General features: G+C 39.7%; 2 protein-coding genes across 2 annotated transcripts in view; both read left to right on the plus strand.

Annotated features, from left to right (window-relative positions):
- The window catches only part of LOC110487326 (uncharacterized), a 30,561-nt gene extending 26,583 nt beyond the window's left edge, over positions 1 to 3,978 (plus strand). The window contains exon 2 of the mRNA XM_090194685.1: positions 1,466 to 3,978. Coding sequence (XP_090050811.1) covers positions 1,466 to 2,457 — 992 coding nt within the window. The 3' untranslated portion in view covers positions 2,458 to 3,978. The remainder of the gene's footprint in view (positions 1 to 1,465) is intronic.
- A 6,804-nt stretch (positions 3,979 to 10,782) lies between these two features.
- On the plus strand, positions 10,783 to 18,487 carry LOC110487324 (uncharacterized). The gene is made up of 2 exons (XM_090194683.1): positions 10,783 to 11,394; positions 17,122 to 18,487. Exons 1-2 carry the CDS (start codon positions 11,043 to 11,045, stop codon positions 18,372 to 18,374), a joined length of 1,605 nt encoding a protein of 534 aa, XP_090050809.1. The 5' UTR covers positions 10,783 to 11,042; the 3' UTR covers positions 18,375 to 18,487.
- The last annotated feature ends 4,078 nt before the right edge of the window (positions 18,488 to 22,565 follow it).

The following is a 22,565-nucleotide window of genomic DNA, read 5'->3' on the forward strand; positions in this document are numbered from 1 at the left end:
CGGTCCCAGTTGGTAATGATGGTAAACACAGACTGGTCCCAGTTGGTAATGATGGTAAACACAGACCGGTCCCAGTTGATAATGATGGTAACACAGACCGGTCCCAGTTGATAATGATGGTAAACACAGACCGGTCCCAGTTCATTATGATGGTAAACACAGACCGGTCCCAGTTGATAATGATGGTAAACACAGACCAGTCCCGGTTGATAATGATGCTAAACACAGACCGGTCCCAGTTGATAATGATGGTAAACACAGACCGGTCCCGGTTGATAATGGTCCTAACTAATAATGATGGTATAAAACAGGTTCTAACTGATAATGATGGTATAAAACAGGTTCTAACTGATAATGATGGTATAACAGGTTCTAACTGATAATGATGGTATAAAACAGGTTGTAACTGATAATGATGGTATAAAACAGGTTCCAGTTGATATTGTTGGGAAACCCCATATGTACCATTCTAGCCCCATCTTAAACTGTTATGTACCATTCTAGCCCCATCTTAACCTGTTATGTACCATTCTAGCCCCATCTTAAACTGTTATGTACCATTCTAGCCCCATCTTAACCTGTTATGTACCATTCTGGCCCCATCTAAACCTGTCATGTACCATTATAGCCCCCTATTAACCCTGCATGTACCATTCTAGACCCATCTTAACCCCATACGTACCATTATAGCCCCATATTAACCCTGTATGTACCATTCTAGCCCTATCTTAACCCCGCATGTACCATTCTAGCCCCATTTTAACCCCTTATCTACCATTCTAACCCCATCTTAACCTCTTATGTACCATTCTAACCCCACCTTAACCCGTATTTACCATTCTAGCCCCACCTTAACCCCTTATGTACCATTCTAACCCCATCTTAACCCCTTATCTACCATTCTATCCCAATCTTAACCCCTTATGTCCCATTCTATCCCCATCTTAACCCCTTATGTACGATTCTAGCCCCATCTTCACCCCCTATGTAGCATTCTAGCCCCATCTTAACTTAAACCCATATGTATCATTCTAGTAGCAAACCAACAATTAGCCATTAAGTGGAGATTAGTTTATGAATTTCCTGGCTGGGCTGTGGAACAGTGGAGATTAGTTTATAAATGGCCTGGCTGGGCTGTGGGACAGTGGAGATTAGTTTATGAATTTCCTGGCTGGGCTGTGGAACAGTGGAGATTAGTTTATGAATTTCCTGGCTGGGCTTTGGAACAGTGGATGTGTAGGAATTATTCAAATGGAACTGTTAACAGCCATTAACTGCGATTAATGTGAATAACTAACAGCTATCAACCAATCAGCATCCAGGATCCACATTTTGTGTTTCATAATGAGGGATCTAGTCTGGATTAAACCTCATAGGAAAACAGTTTTATAATGGAGGTTTCAGTCAGGTCTGTCTGTTTAACTAAATACTCTGTTTAACTAAATACTCCTTTTGTCTTTGGCAGGAGAGAGACCAGATTCTCCATCTGACAGCAGAAAGAGTCCTTCAGGGGAACCAGACCCTGAGACGCCCAATCCAGCGATGCAACACCACTGCTCCCAGTGTAATATGAGTTTTAAGTGGTTATGGAAGCTGAAAGAGCATGAAAGGAAACACACAGGAGAAAAGCCCTTCCAATGCTCCCAGTGTGGAAATAGATTCTCACGATCACATGACCTAAAATCACATGAGAGGACACACACAGGGGAAAAACCACACAATTGCTCACAGTGTGGAAAGCTTTTTTCCCATTTAGGGAACCTGAACAAACATAAGAGAATACACTCTGGAGAGAAGCCTTACCCCTGTTCCCATTGTGGAAAGAATTTTAGGTTGTCAGGTAACCTGAAAACGCACGAGAGGACACACACAGGGGAGAAACCTTACCATTGCTCCCTGTGTGGTAAGGATTTTACCAAGTTGGGGAACCTGAAAGATCACGAGAAGAAACACACAGGAGAAAAGCCTTACCACTGCTCCAATTGTGGAAAGAGATTTTCAACATCATCAGACTTAAGAAAGCATGAGATGACGCACACCGGGGAGAAATCTTACCATTGCTCTCAGTGTGGAAATAGTTTCTTACGATCACATGACCTGAGATCACATGAGCGGACACACACAGGGGAAAAACCACACAGTTGTTCCCAGTGTGGAAAGTGTTTTTTGCATTTAGGGAACCTGAACAAACATAAGAAAATACACTCTGGGGAGAAGCCTTACCCCTGTTCCCATTGTGGAAAATTCTTTAGGTCGTTAGATAACATGAGGGAGCATGAGAAGACACACGCGGGGAAGAAGCTTTACCATTGCGCCTTGTGCGGAAAGAGATATTCACGATCACATGACCTAAAATCACATAAAAGGAAACACACGGGGGAAGAAAACACACAATTACACACACAGGGGAAAAACCACACAGTTGGTCCGAGTGTGGAAAGAATCACACGCAGTTAGAGAACCGTTCCCGTTGTGGAACTATATTTTCCCGATCACATGACCTAAATTCACATCACATCTAACCAAGCTATATTTATTCAGCACATGTCAGACATGGAGTGGAACACAATGGGCTTCACAGGAAAAAACTATGAAAACAAAAACTGAAATATTTACAAGAAACAGAAGAGGAAATAAAAAAAACTAAAGATGAACAATAAAAAACATTTGTGCCCAGCTGTGGATAAAACACTGCTAGCATTTGTCTGCTCCATTTTCATGATGGCTAGCAGCTAATTGCTACTTAACAGGAATCCAGGACACTAACTTGCGGTGTCAGCCGTAAAGGCTGTCTGCATTGCGGAACCAGTAGCAATTGTTTTTTTTCTTGTGGAGTATTACAACATACAATCTACCTGCAGCGAAGCCGTTCAACATTTACATTACATTCAGTCATCTAGCAGACTCCCGTCCAGAGTGACCCACAGGAGCAACCAGGGTCAAGCGTCCAACGGGATGTCGACAGATCTCCCAACAAGTCAAATCGAGGACTCAAACCATTTATATATATATATTTTTTTTTTGTGAAATTAATATCAAGTATTTCTACTTCACCATCAGCCCATTTTACAGGTAAACTACAGGATCATGTAAAAGCTGTTTTTTGTAAAGGTCCAATACGTAATATTGTAGACTTGTCATAATTAGGAGTCCAGAAAAGTTATCTTCAATGAGACAGTGAGATGCTTGAGGACTTAATATAAAACTTGAGTCATCGGACACCTTTTTGTTTTTTAAGCCTTGGATTTCTAATCCTCTAATGTTGTTGTTATGATGTCATGATTTATGATGTTAGAGCCGATTTCCTCTAATGTTGTTGTCATGGTGTCCTGATTTATGATGTTAGAGCCGATTTCCTCTAATGTTGTTGTCATGATGTCCTGATTTATGATGTTAGAGCCGATTTCCTCTAATGTTGTTGTTATGGTGTCATGATTTATGATGTTAGAGCCGATTTCCTCTAATGTTGTTGTCATGATGTCATGATTTATGATGTTAGAGCCGATTTCCTCTAATGTTGTTGTTATGATGTCCTGATTTATGATGTTAGAGCCGATTTGGACATGTTGGTATAAAAGACCGAACATACAGAGCTCCATGTACGTGTGTGTAAATATATAAAATATGAGTGTAAATGGTGTATTAGTATTAGGTACCTTTTAATGATTTACATTTATCTGATTGGGATATGCTCCTTTATTAGTGTAACTTAGTGTTTGTCTCCTCGCCCTCCCCTCTCGCCCATTCATTGTACTGTGGTAAGTGTGTTAGTGATAGGATAAAGGCAGGAAGTTGGGACTTCGGGGTGAGGGGAGTCCTAGCTAGACGCGGGTGCGGTATAGTCTTTTCACCATACAGACATATGAACAGGTCGTCTTATGTATTTTTCACATCTAGTAAATCTATGCTTTTAAGTTGATTGGAGAATCATTTATTTGTTGGATATAAGAAGAATAAACCTTTTTTTGTTGCACCATATCCCTGCATGTCATTGGATGTTTTTTTTTTGCCGGTTGGGAACTTTGAATGTGGACTGTACGCGTCCGAAACAAGCGTGCTTCAGGTTTGGGCAGTGGCTGTGGTCAATATGTAAGGAAGCCACTACAGTTGTTATTTGATCTGATGTTAATAGCTAGCATTTAGATGGCCGTAACGAATCGATATGTGGACAGCGGACACCCTTGTTTATCTCTTTGACAATTCAACACTCTCTGAGAAGTTGCCGCGTGTTTACTATTTCACAGCTGGGGTTGTGCTACACATAACTTTTACCTATTGAATAAGAGACTCAACAAAATGTTGAAATTCCAGGCATGTACAGTGGGGCCAAAAAAAGTATTTAGTCAGCCACCAATTGTGCAAGTTCTCCCACTTAAAAAAGATGAGAGAGGCCTGTAATTTTCATCATAGATACACTTCAACTGTGACAGACAAAATGAGAAGAAAAGAAGTTCAGAAAATCACATTGTAGGATTTTTAGACTCAACAAAATGTTAAAAGTCCAGGCATGTATATATAAAATCCAGTCTTGCTTTATCAAAGGCCTTTTCAAAATCTGCTATAAAAACCAGGCCTGGCTTCTTAGATGTTTCATGATGTTCTATTATTTCTAGTAGTTTGTCGTATTTTTATCTCCAATGTATCTTCCCATGTTAAAAACCTGTCTGATCAGGATGAACAATACCTGGTAAAAACCCTTTTTTAAATTCTGAGTGCTATGCATTTCGCTAGTATTTTTTGCATCACAACGTTGATGTGTAAGATGCCTCCATTTTTTTTTTTAGATAGACTGTGTCTTTATATTTGCCATCTGGGTCTTGTTTTAATAATAGTGAAATCAGACCTTCCTGCTGAGTACCTGACAGACTACCATTTCTATATTAAAACAAGCTAATAATGGAGCTTTGAGTATATAAAAAAAAAAGGCTTGATATACCTCTACCTGTATGCCATCAAGCTCTGGGTTTTTTCCAGACTGAAATGATTTACTAGCCTCAAAAATTATTCCTCTGTAATTTGGCCCTCGCAATGGTCTTTCTGTGAATTTGTTAATTTTCCATTTTATTTTTTGGGGGGAAAGAATTCCTTACAGTAGTCATCATTCAGAGCATGAGACGGAAAGGAACATATCTGCTTAAAATATTTAGCTTCCTCTTTTAAAATATAATTCGGAGAATCATAGATGACTTTGTCTTTAATAAGTTTCTGCCAATTATTTTTTGTTAGGGTTGCTGTGTTGGAGATTCAGGAAGAATTTTGTGCATTTTTCCATATTCGTTTGCTTTATTTTTGTAATAGATTACATTAGATCGTTTTTGAATAAGTTCCTCAAGTTCTTTTTTGTTTTTTTCTCTAACCTATTTTGTATCTCTGTAGTATTGTTTTTATTGCTATCTACCTGAACTATAGATTCATGTATTTCCATGGTTAGTCTTGTCTCTTTAGGCAGAAACAACTTTTTTTTAATTATTATTGATGAATATTGAATTGAATGACCTCTGAAAGCTACATTTACAGGTATCCCAAACAATAAGGGGATTTGCTGCTGAACCTATATTGTACTGGGAAAAAAACAGTTATAAATTATTTAGTCTTATTTAAGAATAAATTGTCCTGCAGTAGACTTTGATAAAATTTCAATATCCCCATCCACATGAAGGCCAATTAGATGATGGTCTGATCACATTCTGTCTCCTAATCAATACTTGTTTAACCTTTGATGCGAGAGAGAAAGAGACAAGAAAGTAGTCAAGACGACTAGCTTAATTATGTCTCCTCCATGTATATCGTAATAGGTCAGGGGTTGTTAGTCCATAATATTTGTGATCTCCGTAAGGGCACGGTGATGAGTGATTAGCTTTACGGTCCATTGAGGTACTTAACACTGTGTTATAGTCTACTGGCATAATAGGATGATCATTTGTTGCCTGTAAATTCAATAAATTGGTATAAATGTTTTCTAATAAGTATGGATCATCCTGATTTGGACCATATAGATTAATACCATATAGATGAATACCATATAGATTAATACCATATAGATGAATACCATATAGATTAATACCATATACATTAATACCATATAGATTAATACCATATAGATTAATACCATATAGATTAAATTAATACCATATAGATTAATACCATATAGATTAATACCATATAGAGCAATACCATATAGATTAATATCATATAGATTAGATTAATACCATATAGATTAATACCATATAGATTAATACCATATAGATTAGATTAATACCATATAGATTAATACCATATAGATTAATACCATATAGATTAATACCATATAGAGCAATACCATATAGATTAATACCATATAGATTAGATTAATACCATATAGATTAATACCATATAGATTAATACCATATAGATTAATACCATATAGATTAATACCATATAGAGAAATACCATATAGAGTAATACCATATAGATTAATACCATATAGATTAATACCATATAGATTAATACCATATAGATTAATACCGTATAGATTAATACCATATATATTAATACCATATAGAGTAATATCATATAGATTAATACCATATAGATTAATACCATATAGAGTAATACCATATAGATTAATACCATATAGATTAATACCATATAGAGCAATACCATATAGATTAATACCATATAGAGTAATACCATATAGATTAATACCATATAGATTAATACCATATAGATTAATACCAAATAGATTAATACCATATAGATTAATACCATATAGATTAATACCATATAGATTAATACCATATAGAGTAATACCATATAGATTAATACCATATAGATTAATACCATATAGAGTAATACCATATAGATTAATACCATATAGATTAATACCATATAGAGCAATACCATATAGGTTAATACCATATAGAGTAATACCATATAGATTAATACCATATAGATTAATACCATATAGATTAATACCATATAGAGCAATACCATATAGATGAATACCATATAGAGCAATACCATATAGATTAATACCATATAGATTAATACCATATAGATTAATACCATATAGATTAATACCATATAGATTAATACCATATAGAGTAATACCATATAGATTAATACCATATAGATTAATACCATATAGATTAATATCATATAGATTAATACCATATAGATTAATACCATATAGATTAATACCATATAGATTAATACCACATAGAGTAATACCATATAGATTAATACCATATAGATTAATACCATATAGATTAATACCATATAGATTAATACCATATAGAGTGATACCATATAGATTAATACCATATATATTAATACCATATAGAGTAATACCATATAGATTAATACCATATATATTAATACCATATAGATTAATACCATATAGAGTAATACCATATAGATTAATACCATATAGATTAATACCGTATAGATTAATAACATATAGATGATCTGTTTTTCCATCCACTTTTATATTGAAAAGGAGCCACCTTCCTTGCGAATAATTGTTGACTGTTTACACATTCGGATCGACATTTTTGATAATTAATATCATCACACCTTTTGAGTTCCTTTGTCCATGACAGAACATTATTTCACCAACCCCATTTCCTTTTTCCACGCAATTTCATCTCAGGATGTAGATCGAGTTTCCTGTAAATAGTAAATGTTATATTCCTTTTCCTTCAGCCGCATAAAGACTGATCTTTTCCTATAATCTCTCAAACCGTTACAATTCTAACCGGCTATACTTATTGTAGCCCTTACTGTAACTAGACACTATTCTCAGTCTAAATGGACCAGAATTAGTGCTTGTAAAGTTACTGCCATCAGAGGTATTCTGAAGGTCAAAAATAGAGATTTCAAATGTCTGATGTTTAGAATTCAAGAAGCACGTTCGAGCAACCATTTGTTTGGTTCTGTTTGCCTGTGAGCCAATGCCACGGATGTTAGAAAATTTTGTCAAGATGTTACGTGTCTAGTAGATCTGAGTAGGTTGATGTGTATGATACTGGATGTGATTTAGTGAGAGTGTGTACGATGTCTGGATTAGAGTAAGACTATAATGTGTGATGTCTGAAATAAAGAATAACCCAGCCAGTTTGCATGGTTGAGTGTCTGTGTGTGTACGATGCCTGGATTAGAGTAAGACTATAATGTGTGATGTCTGAAATAAAGAATAACCCAGCCAGTTTGCATGGTTGAGTGTCTGTGTGTGTACGATGTCTGGATTAGAGTAAGACTATAATGTGTGATGTCTGAAATAAAGAATAACCCAGCCAGTTTGCATGGTTGAGTGTCTGTGTGTGTACGATGCCTGGATTAGAGTAAGACTATAATGTGTGATGTCTGAAATAAAGAATAACCCAGCCAGTTTGCATGGTTGAGTGTCTGTGTGTGTACGATGTCTGGATTAGAGTAAGACTATAATGTGTGATGTCTGAAATAAAGAATAACCCAGCCAGTTTGCATGGTTGAGTGTCTGTGTTTGTACGATGCCTGGATTAGAGTAAGACTATAATGTGTGATGTCTGAAATAAAGAATAACCCAGCCAGTTTGCATGGTTGAGTGTCTGTGTTTGTACGATGCCTGGATTAGAGTAAGACTATAATGTGTGATGTCTGAAATAAAGAATAACCCAGCCAGTTTGCATGGTTGAGTGTCTGTGTGTGTAACATGGAGTGTAGCCTTAATATTCAGGATGATGATTGTAATCCGTGTCGTATATAAACATCATAGTTACAATAAACTTCCTTTTCATAGAAAAACACATCCCAGCATTTCCATAGTAATTGATGTTTCACATAATGATGAAAGAGACCTTGCATTACTAAAGAGATGGTTTCACTACAGTACACATGTATCCCGTACATTATGTTGTTATTCCCCAACGTTTCTGTTCTGATATCTTCCCATTGCTTGTTGTAAACATAAATAAACGTATAGACAAAGACACAAAAGATAGACACACAAAAATCATATTTAATTACAAAAAAGTTCTCGATAATAGAGAGAGACAGAGTGAGAGAAGAAAAGAGAGGGGAGAGGAGAGAGAGATGCTACTGGGGAATGGAATCCTCCACAAGCTACTGGGGAATCCTCCACAAGCTACTGGGGAATCCTCCACAAGCTACTGGGGAATCCTCCACAAGCTAATGGGGAATCCTCCACAAGCTACTGGGGAGTCCACCACAAGCTACTGGGGAATCCTCCACAAGCTACTGGGGAATCATCCACAAGCTACTGGGGAATCCTCCACAAGCTACTGGGGAATCCTCCACAAACTACTGAGTCCACCACAAGCTACTGGGGAATCCTCCACAAGCTAATGGGGAATCCTCCACAAGCTACTGGGGAATCCTCCACAAGCTACTGGGGAATCCTCCACAAGCTACAGGGGAATCATCCACAAGATACTGGGGAATCATCAACAAGCAACTGGGGAATCCTCCAATAGCAACTGGGGAATCCTCCACAAGCTACTGGGGAATCCTCCACAAGCTACTGGGGAATCCTCCACTAGCTACTGGGGAATCCTCCACAAGCTACTGGGGAATCCTCCACAAGCTACTGGGGAATCTTCCACAAGCTACTGGGGAATCCTCCACAAGCTACTGGGGAATCCTCCACAAGCTACTGGGGAATCCTCCACAAGCTACTGCAAAGCTGTCATCAAGGCAAAGTGGGTGGCAACTTTGAAGAATCTGAAATATAAAATATATTTTGATTTAACACTTGGTTGAACACTTGTTTTGGTTACTACATGATCCCATATGTGTTATTTCATAATGTTGATGTCTTCACTATTAAGGAAATAAAGAAAAACCCTGGAATGAGTCGGTGTGTCCAAACGTTTGACTGGTACTGTATGTTGGGTTGGTAACGTGTGGAAAGACCCACCTCATTGGTTAATATTCCCTGTAGTAGAAACATCTGTTGGGTCTGTAGGATGTGGAAAGACCCACCTCATTGGTTAATATTCACTGTAGTAGAAACATCTGTTGGGTTGGTATAATGTGGAAAGACCCACCTCATTGGTTAATATTCCCTGTAGTAGAAACATCTGTTGGGTCTGTAGGATGTGGAAAGACCCACCTCATTGGTTAATATTCACTGTAGTAGAAACATCTGTTGGGTTGGTATAATGTGGAAAGACCCACCTCATTGGCTAATATTCCCTGTAGTAGAAACATCTGTTGGGTCTGTAGGATGTGGAAAGACGCACCTCATTGGTTAATATTCGCTGTAGTAGAAACATCAGGTTGGTAGAATGTGGAAAGACCCACCTCATTGGTTAATATTTACTGTAGTAGAAACATCAGGTTGGTAGAATGTGGAAAGACCCACCTCATTGGTTAGTTTTCTCTGGGTAATGAGTAATGCAGTTTAAAGGCAGTGGTCCATTTTGAACCCAGAACTCCCTCCCTGTTTTTCAACTAGTCGCTCAGTACAGCACCGTTAATATTTAATTGACCGTTCTAGTACTTTTCCATACTGAACACAGCTCAGTACTGTTACACCGTGTAGGAGCAGTTTGGACCTATGGGATCTAGCTAACCTATCTGTTTGTTTGATTTTCTAAATGTGCAGGAGTAAATTGTTAAAGATATTCGCTAATCGACACATGCTTTTCTTTATACGTCTCAATATTATATGAATAAATAAATACAAAATATAATTAAGTGTCTCAAAATAAAATAAAAATGTCCCTTGACTGTTACCCTCCCAGCCACCAGGTGGCGATGGGCCTGTTTCAGGGCAATGCTGCCGGTGTGACGTATAATCTAATGGACGGGACGCTTCTTCATACAAGAAAAGCGAGTTATTCACCTCGGTAGCTTTCTAGCCAACATAGCAGATTTTTAAATGCTTTCGTTGTATATTAGCGACTGTGTGTTAAACACACTTGTAGTATCTACTAGCTAGTTACACCTTTTCATTAAATATTTACGTTGTTGTTAGTCAGCTAGCTAGCTGGGTAAATTAGCAGTAGTGCTAGTCTAGTCACTAATGCTAACTAGCTAGCTATCTAGCTAACATCCCGACCATGAGCTCACTAAACGAGGGGATCTGCTGGACGGAGAAAGAAACTCTGGGGCTGAACATTGTCGTGAAAGAGGAGAAGGAAGAAGAGGATGTCACAGTAAAACAAGAAACAGAGGTTGAGGCTGTTACAGTGAAAGAAGAAGAGAAAGAGGTTAAATTGACAGAAGATGAAGACGCGTTCAGAGTGAAAGAGGAGGAGGATGTTACAGTAAAAGAAGAAGAGGAGGAAGAGAAAGAGGAGATGTCTGTCACAATGAAAGAAGAGGAAGACGTTTTTGTAATGAAAGAAGTGGGGGAGATTACTGTCACATTGGAAGAAGAAGAAGAGGAGACGGGAGATCTGATTAACAACAGTGAGTAATATCTTTGTGAAAGCTACAAATAGACGGCGCGGCCAATAAAACGTTAATAAATCAAATGTATTTATATAGCCCTTCGTACATCATCTGATATCTCAAAGTGCTGTACAGAAACCCAGCCTAAAACCCCAAACAGCAAGCAATACAGGTGTAGAAGCACGGTGGCTAGGAGAAACTACCTAGAAAAGTCAAAACCTAGGAAGAAACCTAGAGAGGAACCAGGCTATGAGGGGTGGCCAGACCTCTTCTGGCTGTGCCAGATAGAGATTATAACAGAACATGGCCTAGATGTTCAAATGTTCATAGATGACCAGCAGGGTCAAATAATAATAATCACAGTGGTTGTCAAGGGTGCAACAGGTCAGCACCTCAGGAGTAAATGTCAGTTTGCTTTTCATAGCCGATCAATCCGATTATCGCTACCGCTACTGCTGTCTCTAGAGAGTTGAAAACAGCAGTTCTGGGACCTGTAGCACGTCCGGTGAACAGGTCAGGCTTCCATAGCCGCAGGCAGAACAGTTGAATCTAGAGCAGCAGCACTGCCAGGTGGACTGAGGACAACAAGGAGTTATCAGGCCATGTAGTCCTGAGGCACAGGTCCTCCGAAAGAGGGAACGAAAGAGAGAAAGAGAATTAGAGTGCATACTTAAATTCACACAGGACACCGGATAAGACAGGAGAAATACTCCAGATATAACAGACTGGCCCTAGCCCCCCGACACATAAACTACTGCAGCATAAATACTGGAGGCTGAGACAGGAGAGGTCGGGTCGGGAGATACTGTGGCCCGTCCGATGATACCCCCGGACAGGGCCAAACATGAAGGATATAACCCCACCCACTTTGCCAAAGCACAGCCCACCACACCACTAGAGGGATATCTTCAACCACCAACTTACCATCCTGAGACAAGTCCAAGTATAGCCCAAAAAGATCTCCACCACGGCACAACCCACTTAAGTGACGCACCCCTCCTAGGGACGGCATGGAAGAGCACCAGTAAGCCAGTGTCTCAGCCCCTGTAATAGGGTTAGAGGCAGAGAATCCCAGTGGAGAGAGGGGAACCGGCCAGGCAGAGACAGCAAGGGCGATTCTTTGCTCCAGTGCCTTTCCGTTCACCTTCACACCCCTGTGTGAAGGTGAACTTTGTAACACTATGGAACACTATAGGACACTATGGAACACTATGGAACGCTATGGAACACTATGGACTATCATCTCTGGAAGATAAATATGTATTATTAGATTTAATTGTGCTGAGACTCACTTAAAATGTTTGCCTGACAGAAACCATTGATTTCAAAGTTTAACAAACCATACAACTCTATTGACAAGGACCACTTTTAGTCCCCAACCGACCCCTCGTGCCCCTAGGGGGGGTCGTTCGTGCCCCTGGAGGGGGTTGTACCCCTAGGGGGGGTCGTGTCCCACAGTTTGGGAACCACCCTGTAGCCTACTGACATCTTTACAAGCGTGATTCATAAATCAGGGTGAGAGATGTTTAATTAGACAATAATGGATTCCCTTTTTCAATGATAGATAAGGACACTACAGTTAAACGTTTCACATTGGATTTATTAACTACAAAAAGGTGGGATGCGTTTTTTAATTATGTTGCTGCTCTGCACAAACAAGCTGGTTAGTTGGCTGGCTGGCTTGGGCCCAACGTTAAGCCACCAGACATTCAAAGCTGCTCCTCCTAGGTTTAATTCTGTGGGCCTAATTCAGATGGTGGCTGGCAGTTCACTAGTCTGTCCATAGTGACTGGCAGCTCACTGGTCTGTCCATGGTGACTGGCAGCTCACTGGTCTGTCCATAGTGACTGGCAGCTCACTGGTCTGTCCATAGTGACTGGCAGCTCACTGGTCTGTCCATAGTGACTGGCAGCTCACTGGTCTGTCCATAGTGACTGGCAGCTCACAGTGGCTGGTCTGTCCATAGTGACTGGCAGCTCACTGGTCTGTCCGTAGTGACTGGCAGCTCACTGGTCTGTCCATGGTGGCTGGCAGCTCACTGGTCTGTCCATAGTGGCTGGTCTGTCCATAGTGACTGTCAGCTCACTGGTCTGTCCATAGTGACTGGCAGCTCACTTGTCTGTCCATGGTGACTGGCAGCTCACTGGTCTGTCCATGGTGACTGGCAGCTCACTGGTCTGTCCGTAGTAACTGGTCTGTCCATGGTGGCTGGCAGCTCACTGGTCTGTCCATAGTGACTGGCAGCTCACTGGTCTGTCCATAGTGACTGGCAGCTCACTGGTCTGTCCGTAGTGACTATCAGCTGACGGTTCTGTCCATAGTGACTGGCAGCTCACTGGTCTGTCCATCCATTTACTCTACTGTACTGAGCTATACTCTACTGTGCTGAGCTATACTCTACTGTACTGAGCTATACTCTACGCTACTGAGCTATACTCTACTGTACCGAGCTATACTCTACTTTACTGAGCTATACTCTACTGAGCTATACTCTACTCTACTGAGCTATACTCTACTTTACTGAGCTATACTCTACTGTGCTGAGCTATACTCTACTCTACTGAGCTATACTCTACTGTACTGAGCTATACTCTACTGTACTGAGCTATACTCTACTGTGCTGAGCTCTACTCTACCGAGCTATACTCTACTCTACTGAGCTATACTCTACTGTACTGAGCTATACTGTACTGTGCTGGGCTATACTCTACTGTACTGAGCTATACTGTACTCTACTGAGCTATACTCTACTGTACTGAGCTATACTCTACTGTACTGAGCTGTACTGTGCTGGGCTATACTCTACTGTACTGAGCTATACTGTACTGTGCTGGACTATACTCTACTGTACTGAGCTATACTCTACTATACTGTACTGAGCTATACTCTATTGTACTGAGCTATAATGTACTGTACTGCACTATACTCTGCTATACTGTACTGTACTGAGCTATACTCTACTGTACTGAGCAATACTGTACTGAGCTATACTCTACTGTACTGTACTGCGCTATACTCTACTGTACTGTACTGAGCAATACTGTACTGAGCTATACTCTATTGTACTGTACTGAGCAATACTGTACTGAGCTATACTCTACTATACTGTACTGAGCTATACTCTATTGTACTGAGCTATAATGTACTGTACTGCACTATACTCTGCTATACTGTACTGTACTGAGCTATACTCTACTGTACTAAGCAATACTGTACTGAGCTATACTCTTGTACTGAGCTATAATCTACTGTACTGTACTGCGCTATACTCTGCTGTACTGTACTGAGCAATACTGTACTGAGCTATACTCTATTGTACTGAGCTATAACGTACTGTACTGCACTATACTCTGCTATACTGTACTGTACTGAGCTATACTCTACTATACTGTACTGAGCTATACTCTATTGTACTGAGCTATAATGTACTGTACTGCACTATACTCTGCTATACTGTACTGTACTGAGCTATACTCTACTGTACTAAGCAATACTGTACTGAGCTATACTCTACTGTACTGTACTGCGCTATACTCTACTGTACTGTACTGAGCAATACTGTACTGAGCTATACTCTATTGTACTGAGCTATAATCTACTGTAATGTAGCTCACTGGTCTGTCCATAGTGACTGGTCTGTCCTTGGTGACTGGCAGCTCACTGGTCTGTCCGTAGTGACTGGTCTGTCCATGGTGGCTGGCAGCTCACTGGTCTGTCCATGGTGGCTGGCAGCTCACTGGTCTGTGGCTGGCAGCTCACTGGTCTGTCCATAGTGGCTGGTCTTTCCATGGTGACTGGCAGCTCACTGGTCTGTCCGTTGTGACTGGTCTGTCCATGGTGGCTGGCAGCTCACTGGTCTGTCCATAGTGACTGGTCTGTCCATAGTGACTGGCAGCTCACTGGTCTGTCCATAGTGACTGGTCTGTCCGTAGTGACTGGTCTGTCCATAGTGGCTGGCAGCTCACTGGTCTGTCCATGGTGGCTGGCAGCTCACTGGTCTGTCCATGGTGGCAGGCAGCTCACTGGTCTGTCCATGGTGGCTATACTCTCCTCTACTGAGCTATACTCTCCTCTACTGTACTGAGCTATGCTCTCCTATACTGAGCTATACTCTCCTCTACTGTACTGAGCTATGCTCTCCTATACTGTACTGAGCTATACTCTCCTATACTGAGCTATACTCTCCTCTACTGTACTGAGCTATACTCTCCTATACCGAGCTATACTCTCCTATACTGTACTGAACTATGCTCTCCTCTACTGTACTGAGCTATACTCTCCTCTACTGTACTGAGCTATACTCTCCTCTACTGTACTGAGCTATACTCTCCTATACTGTACTGAACTATGCTCTCCTCTACTGTACTGAGCTATGCTCTCCTATACTGAGCTATACTCTCCTCTACTGTACTGAGCTATACTCTCCTATACCGAGCTATACTATCCTATACTGTACTGAACTATGCTCTCCTCTACTGTACTGAGCTATACTCTACTGTACTGAGCTATACTCTCCTATACTGAGCTATACTCGCCTATACTGAGCTATACTCTCCTATACTGAGCTATACTCTCCTCTACTGTGCTGAGCTATGCTCATCAACTAATCTCCACTGTCCCACAGCCCAGCCAGGCAATTCATAAACTAATCTCCACTGTCCCACAGCCCAGACAGGCAATTCATAAACTAATCTCCACTGTCCCACAGGCCAGCCAGGAAATTCATAAACTAATCTCCACTGTCCCACAGCCCAGACAGGCAATTCATAAACTAATCTCCACTGTCCCACAGCCCAGACAGGCAATTCATAAACTAATCTCCACTGTCCCACAGCCCAGACAGGCAATTTATAAACTAATCTCCACTGTCCCACAGCCCAGACAGGCAATTCATAAACTAATCTCCACTGTCCCACAGCCCAGACAGGCAATTCATAAACTAATCTCCACTGTCCCACAGCCCAGACAGGCAATTCATAAACTAATCTCCACTGTCCCACAGCCCAGCCAGGAAATTCATAAACTAATCTCCACTGTCCCACAGCCCAGCCAGGAAATTCATAAACTAATCTCCACTGGAAAAAATAAACTCAACATTATTACCCCATGTTTCTAGTCCAGCGTTTGGTTTGTAACAGAAGGGACCTGTTCTGAACCTTGCTCTCTGACCTCTGACCTCTGCATTTTGTATACGTACAGACAATATGTATAGAACGTATTCTGGTGATTTATTATTCAATAGAAATGTATGGAAAATATGTATTTATTCCTATGTAATCTCCCTTTACCTGCTATAATGAAAAGATAGTGGCTAATTGTTGGTTTGTTACTAGAACGGTACATAAGGGGTTAAAATGGGGCTAGAATGGTACAAAAGGGGTTAAGATGGGGCTAGAATGGTACATACCGGGTTAGATGGGGCTAGAATGGTACATACCGGGTTAGATGGGGCTAGAATGGTACATAAGGGGTTTAGATGTGGCTAGAATGTTTGTTTCCAACATTTACTTGCTATAGTGACAGCTAGTGGTTAATTGTTGGGTTGTTACTAGAATGGTAAATAATGGGTTAACAGCCATTACCCGGGTAGTATTGTGAATAACTAATGGCTATTAACCAATCGGCATTCATGTTCCAAGTGTACTGTTTAATCTAGTCTAGATTAAACCTCATAGGAAGACAGTTTTATCATGTGGAGGTTTCATCCAGGTCTCTCTGTTTAACCAAATACTCTGTCTTTGGCAGGAGAGAGACCAGTCTGTCACTCTGACAGCAGTAAGAGTCCTTCAGAGGAACCAGACCCAGAGACTCCCAAACCAGTGAGACGACTCAACTGCTCCCAGTGTAATAAGAGTTTCAAGTTGTCATTGAACCTAAAAAAGCATGAGAGAAAACACACAGGAGAAAAACCTTTCCACTGCTCCCAGTGTGGAAAGAGATTTTCACGATCACAGAACCTAAAAAAACATAGTAGAATACACACAGGAGAAAAGCCTTACCACTGTTCCCATTGTGGAAAGAATTTTAGGTTGTTGGATAAGCTGAAGGAGCATGAGAGGACGCACACAGGGGAGAAACCTTACCATTGCTCCGTGTGTGGAAAAGGTTTTGCCCAGTTAGCTTACCAAAAAGAGCATGAAAGGAAACACACAGAAGAAAAGCCTTTCCAATGTTCCCAGTGTGGAAAGAGATTTTCCCGATCACAGAACCTAAAAATGCATCAGAGGACACACACAGGGGAGAAAACGTATCTCTGTTCCCAGTGTGGAAAGTGTTTTACTCATTTATGGAGCCTGAACAAACACAATAGAATGCACACAGGAGAAAAATCTTACCACTGTTCCCATTGTGGACAGAGTTTTAGGTTGTTAGGGAACCTAAAAGAGCATGAAAGGAAACACACAGGCGAAAAGCCTTTCCAATGTTCCCATTGTGGAAAGAGATTTACACGAGCACAGCAACTAAAATCACATGAGAGGACACACACAGGGGAGAAACCATACCACTGCTCCCAGTGTGAAAAAAGTTTTACGCAGTTAGCGAGCCTGAACACTCATAAGAGAATACACACAGGAGAAACGCCTTACCCCTGTGCCCTATGTGAAAAGAGATTTTCAAGACCACAGGAACTAAAATCACATGAGAGGACACACACTGGGGAGAAACCATACCACTGCTCCCAGTGTAAAAAGAGTTTTTCGCTGTTAGGGAGCCTGAACAAACATAATAGAATCCACACCGGAGAAAAGCCTTACCACTGTGCCCATTGTGGAAAGACATTTTCACGATCACAGGACCTAAAATCACATGAGAGGACACACACAGGAGAAAAGCCTTACCCCTGTCCCCATTGTGGAAAGAGATTTTCACGATCACAGGAACTAAAATCACATGAGAGGACACACACCGGGGAGAAACCTTATCATTGCTCCCTGTGTGGAAAGGATTTTTCCCATTTAGGGAGCCTGAACAAACATAAGAAGACAATGCACTCTTGAGTGAAGCCTTACCCATGTTCCCATTCCCAGGCTGTGTTCTGAAGAGTCACTGTGTTCTGACTGATGTTTGACTGTTGTTTTATGCCACATTAAACCATATTGTTTATATTAAATCTTATTCAACAATACGCCAGTTTTTCCTCTGGAGACATGATTATATCTAAAATCAGATTATAATTTTAAAATGTTTTTTTTTGTTTATTTTGATTCTACACTTTGATAGATTGGATCCATGTTAGAACCCTTAGATGTTTATGACATGATTTAGATATTTTAAACTGTAAATTGGATGAATATTGTGTGTATTTATTGATTCTGACCTTGAAACCTCGAGAAACGTAGTTGTTTTGGTTTCATTCAGTTAATTTGTGTTCTAGTCTCCAAGCTGTGATGATGTTGTTAACACAAAAAACATTCACAACCTCTTGAATGTTCCCATCCGTGTTATTCCACTACGTTAGAGAAAATACAGGTGCTGATTGTAAAACACATTTGATTAATGCAACATTTTTATCTGAATGAAAGTATTAATGAAAATGTTTTAATTCTGTTGGCCACTAGTGGACATTCACTATAAAACAATAAAGAATCAACAGTAAATATCACAGAAGTTCCAAAAGAATAAAGACATTACAAATGTCATGTTATGTCTATATACAGTGTTGTTGTGTTGTGCAAATAGTTAAAGTACAAAAGGGAGAAATAAATAAACATACAGTTGAAGTCGGAAGTTTACAGACACTTAGGTTGAGGTCATTAAAACTAGTTTACAGACACTTAGGTTGAGGTCATTAAAACTAGTTTACAGACACTTAGGTTGAGGTCATTAAAACTAGTTTACAGACACTTAGGTTGAGGTCATTAAAACTAGTTTACAGACACTTAGGTTGGAGTCATTAAAACTAGTTTACAGACACTTAGGTTGAGGTCATTAAAACTAGTTTACAGACACTTAGGTTGAGGTCATTAAAACTAGTTTACAGACACTTAGGTTGAGGTCATTAAAACTAGTTTACAGACACTTAGGTTGAGGTCATTAAAACTAGTTTACAGACACTTAGGTTGAGGTCATTAAAACTAGTTTACAGACACTTAGGTTGAGGTCATTAAAACTAGTTTACAGACACTTAGGTTGAGGTCATTAAAACTAGTTTACAGACACTTAGGTTGGAGTCATTAAAACTAGTTTACAGACACTTAGGTTGGAGTCATTAAAACTAGTTTACAGACACTTAGGTTGAGGTCATTAAAACTAGTTTACAGACACTTAGGTTGGAGTCATTAAAACTAGTTTACAGACACTTAGGTTGAGGTCATTAAAACTAGTTTACAGACACTTAGGTTGAGGTCATTAAAACTAGTTTACAGACACTTAGGTTGAGGTCATTAAAACTAGTTTACAGACACTTAGGTTGAGGTCATTAAAACTAGTTTACAGACACTTAGGTTGGAGTCATTAAAACTAGTTTACAAACACTTAGGTTGAGGTCATTAAAACTAGTTTACAGACACTTAGGTTGAGGTCATTAAAACTAGTTTACAGACACTTAGGTTGGAGTCATTAAAACTAGTTTACAGACACTTAGGTTGAGGTCATTAAAACTAGTTTACAGACACTTAGGTTGGAGTCATTAAAACTAGTTTACAGACACTTAGGTTGAGGTCATTAAAACTAGTTTACAGACACTTAGGTTGGAGTCATTAAAACTAGTTTACAGACACTTAGGTTGAGGTCATTAAAACTAGTTTACAGACACTTAGGTTGAGGTCATTAAAACTAGTTTACAGACACTTAGGTTGGAGTCATTAAAACTAGTTTACAGACACTTAGGTTGAGGTCATTAAAACTAGTTTACAGACACTTAGGTTGAGGTCATTAAAACTAGTTTACAGACACTTAGGTTGGAGTCATTAAAACTAGTTTACAGACACTTAGGTTGAGGTCATTAAAACTAGTTTACAGACACTTAGGTTGAGGTCATTAAAACTAGTTTACAGACACTTAGGTTGAGGTCATTAAAACTAGTTTACAGACACTTAGGTTGGAGTCATTAAAACTAGTTTACAGACACTTAGGTTGAGGTCATTAAAACTAGTTTACAGACACTTAGGTTGAGGTCATTAAAACTAGTTTACAGACACTTAGGTTGAGGTCATTAAAACTAGTTTACAGACACTTAGGTTGAGGTCATTAAAACTAGTTTACAGACACTTAGGTTGGAGTCATTAAAACTAGTTTACAGACACTTAGGTTGAGGTCATTAAAACTAGTTTACAGACACTTAGGTTGAGGTCATTAAAACTAGTTTACAGACACTTAGGTTGAGGTCATTAAAACTAGTTTACAGACACTTAGGTTGAGGTCATTAAAACTAGTTTACAGACACTTAGGTTGAGGTTATATCTTTATGTTTGAAGCCTGAAATGTGGCAAAAGGTCGCAAAGTTCAAGGGGGCCGAATACTTTCGCAAGGCACTGTATATACACAGTAAAACGAGTCCTATATCGACATAACCTGAAAGGCCGTTCAGCAAGGAAGAAGCCACTGCTCCAAAACCACCATAAAAAAAGCCAGACTACGGGTTTGCAACTGCACATGGGGACAAAGATCGTACTTTTTGGAGAAATGTCCTCTGATCTGATGAAACAAAAATAGAACTGTTTGGCCATAATGCCCATCGTAATGTTTGGAGGGAAAGGGGGGGGGGGGGTCTTGCAAGCCGGAGAACACCATCCCAACCGTGAAGGACGGGGGTGACAGCATCATGTTGTGGGGGTGCTTTGCTGCAGGAGGGACTGGTGCACTTCACAAAAAGATGACATCATGAGGATGGAAAATTATGTGGCTATATTAAAGCAACATCTCAAGACATCAGCCAGGAAGTTAAAGCTTGGTCACAAATGGGTCTTCCAAATGGACAATGACCCCAAGTATACTTCCAAAGTTGTAGCAAACTGGCCTAAGGACAACAAAGTCAAGGTATCACAAAGCCTTGAAAATGCGTGTGTGAGCAAGGAGGCCTACAAACCTGACTCAGTTACATCAGCTCTGTCAGGAGGAATGGGCCAAAATGTATTGTGGGAAGCTTTTGGAAGGTTACCCTAAACGTGTGACCCAAATTAAACAATTTAAAGGCAATGCTACCAAATACTAATTGAGTGCATGTAAACTTCTGACCCACTGGGAATGTGATGAATGATACAAAATCTGAAATAAATCATTCTCTCTACTATTATTTTGACATTTCACATTCTTAAAATAAAGTGGTCATCCTAACTGACCTAAGACAATGAATATTTACTAGGATTAAATGTCAGGAATTGTGAGAAACTGAGTTTAAATGAATTTGGCTGAGGTGTATGTTAACTTCCGACTTCAACTGTCCATCTATGTACTTACAGAAATGAGCTCTTCTGAGTGGGTGAATGGATGGCTGGAAGGTGGATGACACAACGTGTCAGTCAGAACATCAGGAGAGCTCTTCTGAGTGGGTGAATGGATGGCTGGAAGGTGGATGACACAACGTGTCAGTCAGAACATCAGGAGGGCCTTTGACCTTTTATTTAAATGAGTTTACTTCTTTAGTTTGTTCCCAGTTTAGAACAGAACACACGTTAACAATAAGTTGGCCTCCACACACCACATTGGTTAGTATTCTTTGTAGTAGACACATCTGTTGGGTTGATACTGTTATCAAATCAAATCAAATTTAATTTGTCACATACACATGGTTAGCAGATGTTAATGCGAGTGTAGCGAAATGCTTGTGCTTCTAGTTCCGACAATGCAGTAATAACAAGTAATCTAACTAACAATTCCAAAACTACTGTCTTGTACACAGTGTAAGGGGATAAAGAATATGTACATAAGGATATATGAATGAGTGATGGTACAGAGCAGCATAGGCAAGATACAGTAGATGGTATCGGGTACAGTATGTACAAATGAGATGAGTATGTAAACAAAGTGGCATAGTATAGTATAAAGTGGCTAGTGAGACATGTATTACATAAGGATACCGTCGATGATATAGAGTACAGTATATACGTATGCATATGAGATGAATAATGTAGGGTAAGTAACATTTATATAAGGTAGCATTGTTTAAAGTGGCTAGTGATATATTTACATCATTTCCCATCAATTCCCATTATTAAAGTGGCTGGAGTTGAGTCAGTGTCAGTGTGTTG

The sequence above is a fragment of the Oncorhynchus mykiss genome, chromosome 13 (assembly GCF_057628025.1).
Source record: "Oncorhynchus mykiss isolate SJ-2025 chromosome 13, ASM5762802v1, whole genome shotgun sequence".
Classification (NCBI taxonomy): domain Eukaryota; kingdom Metazoa; phylum Chordata; class Actinopteri; order Salmoniformes; family Salmonidae; genus Oncorhynchus; species Oncorhynchus mykiss.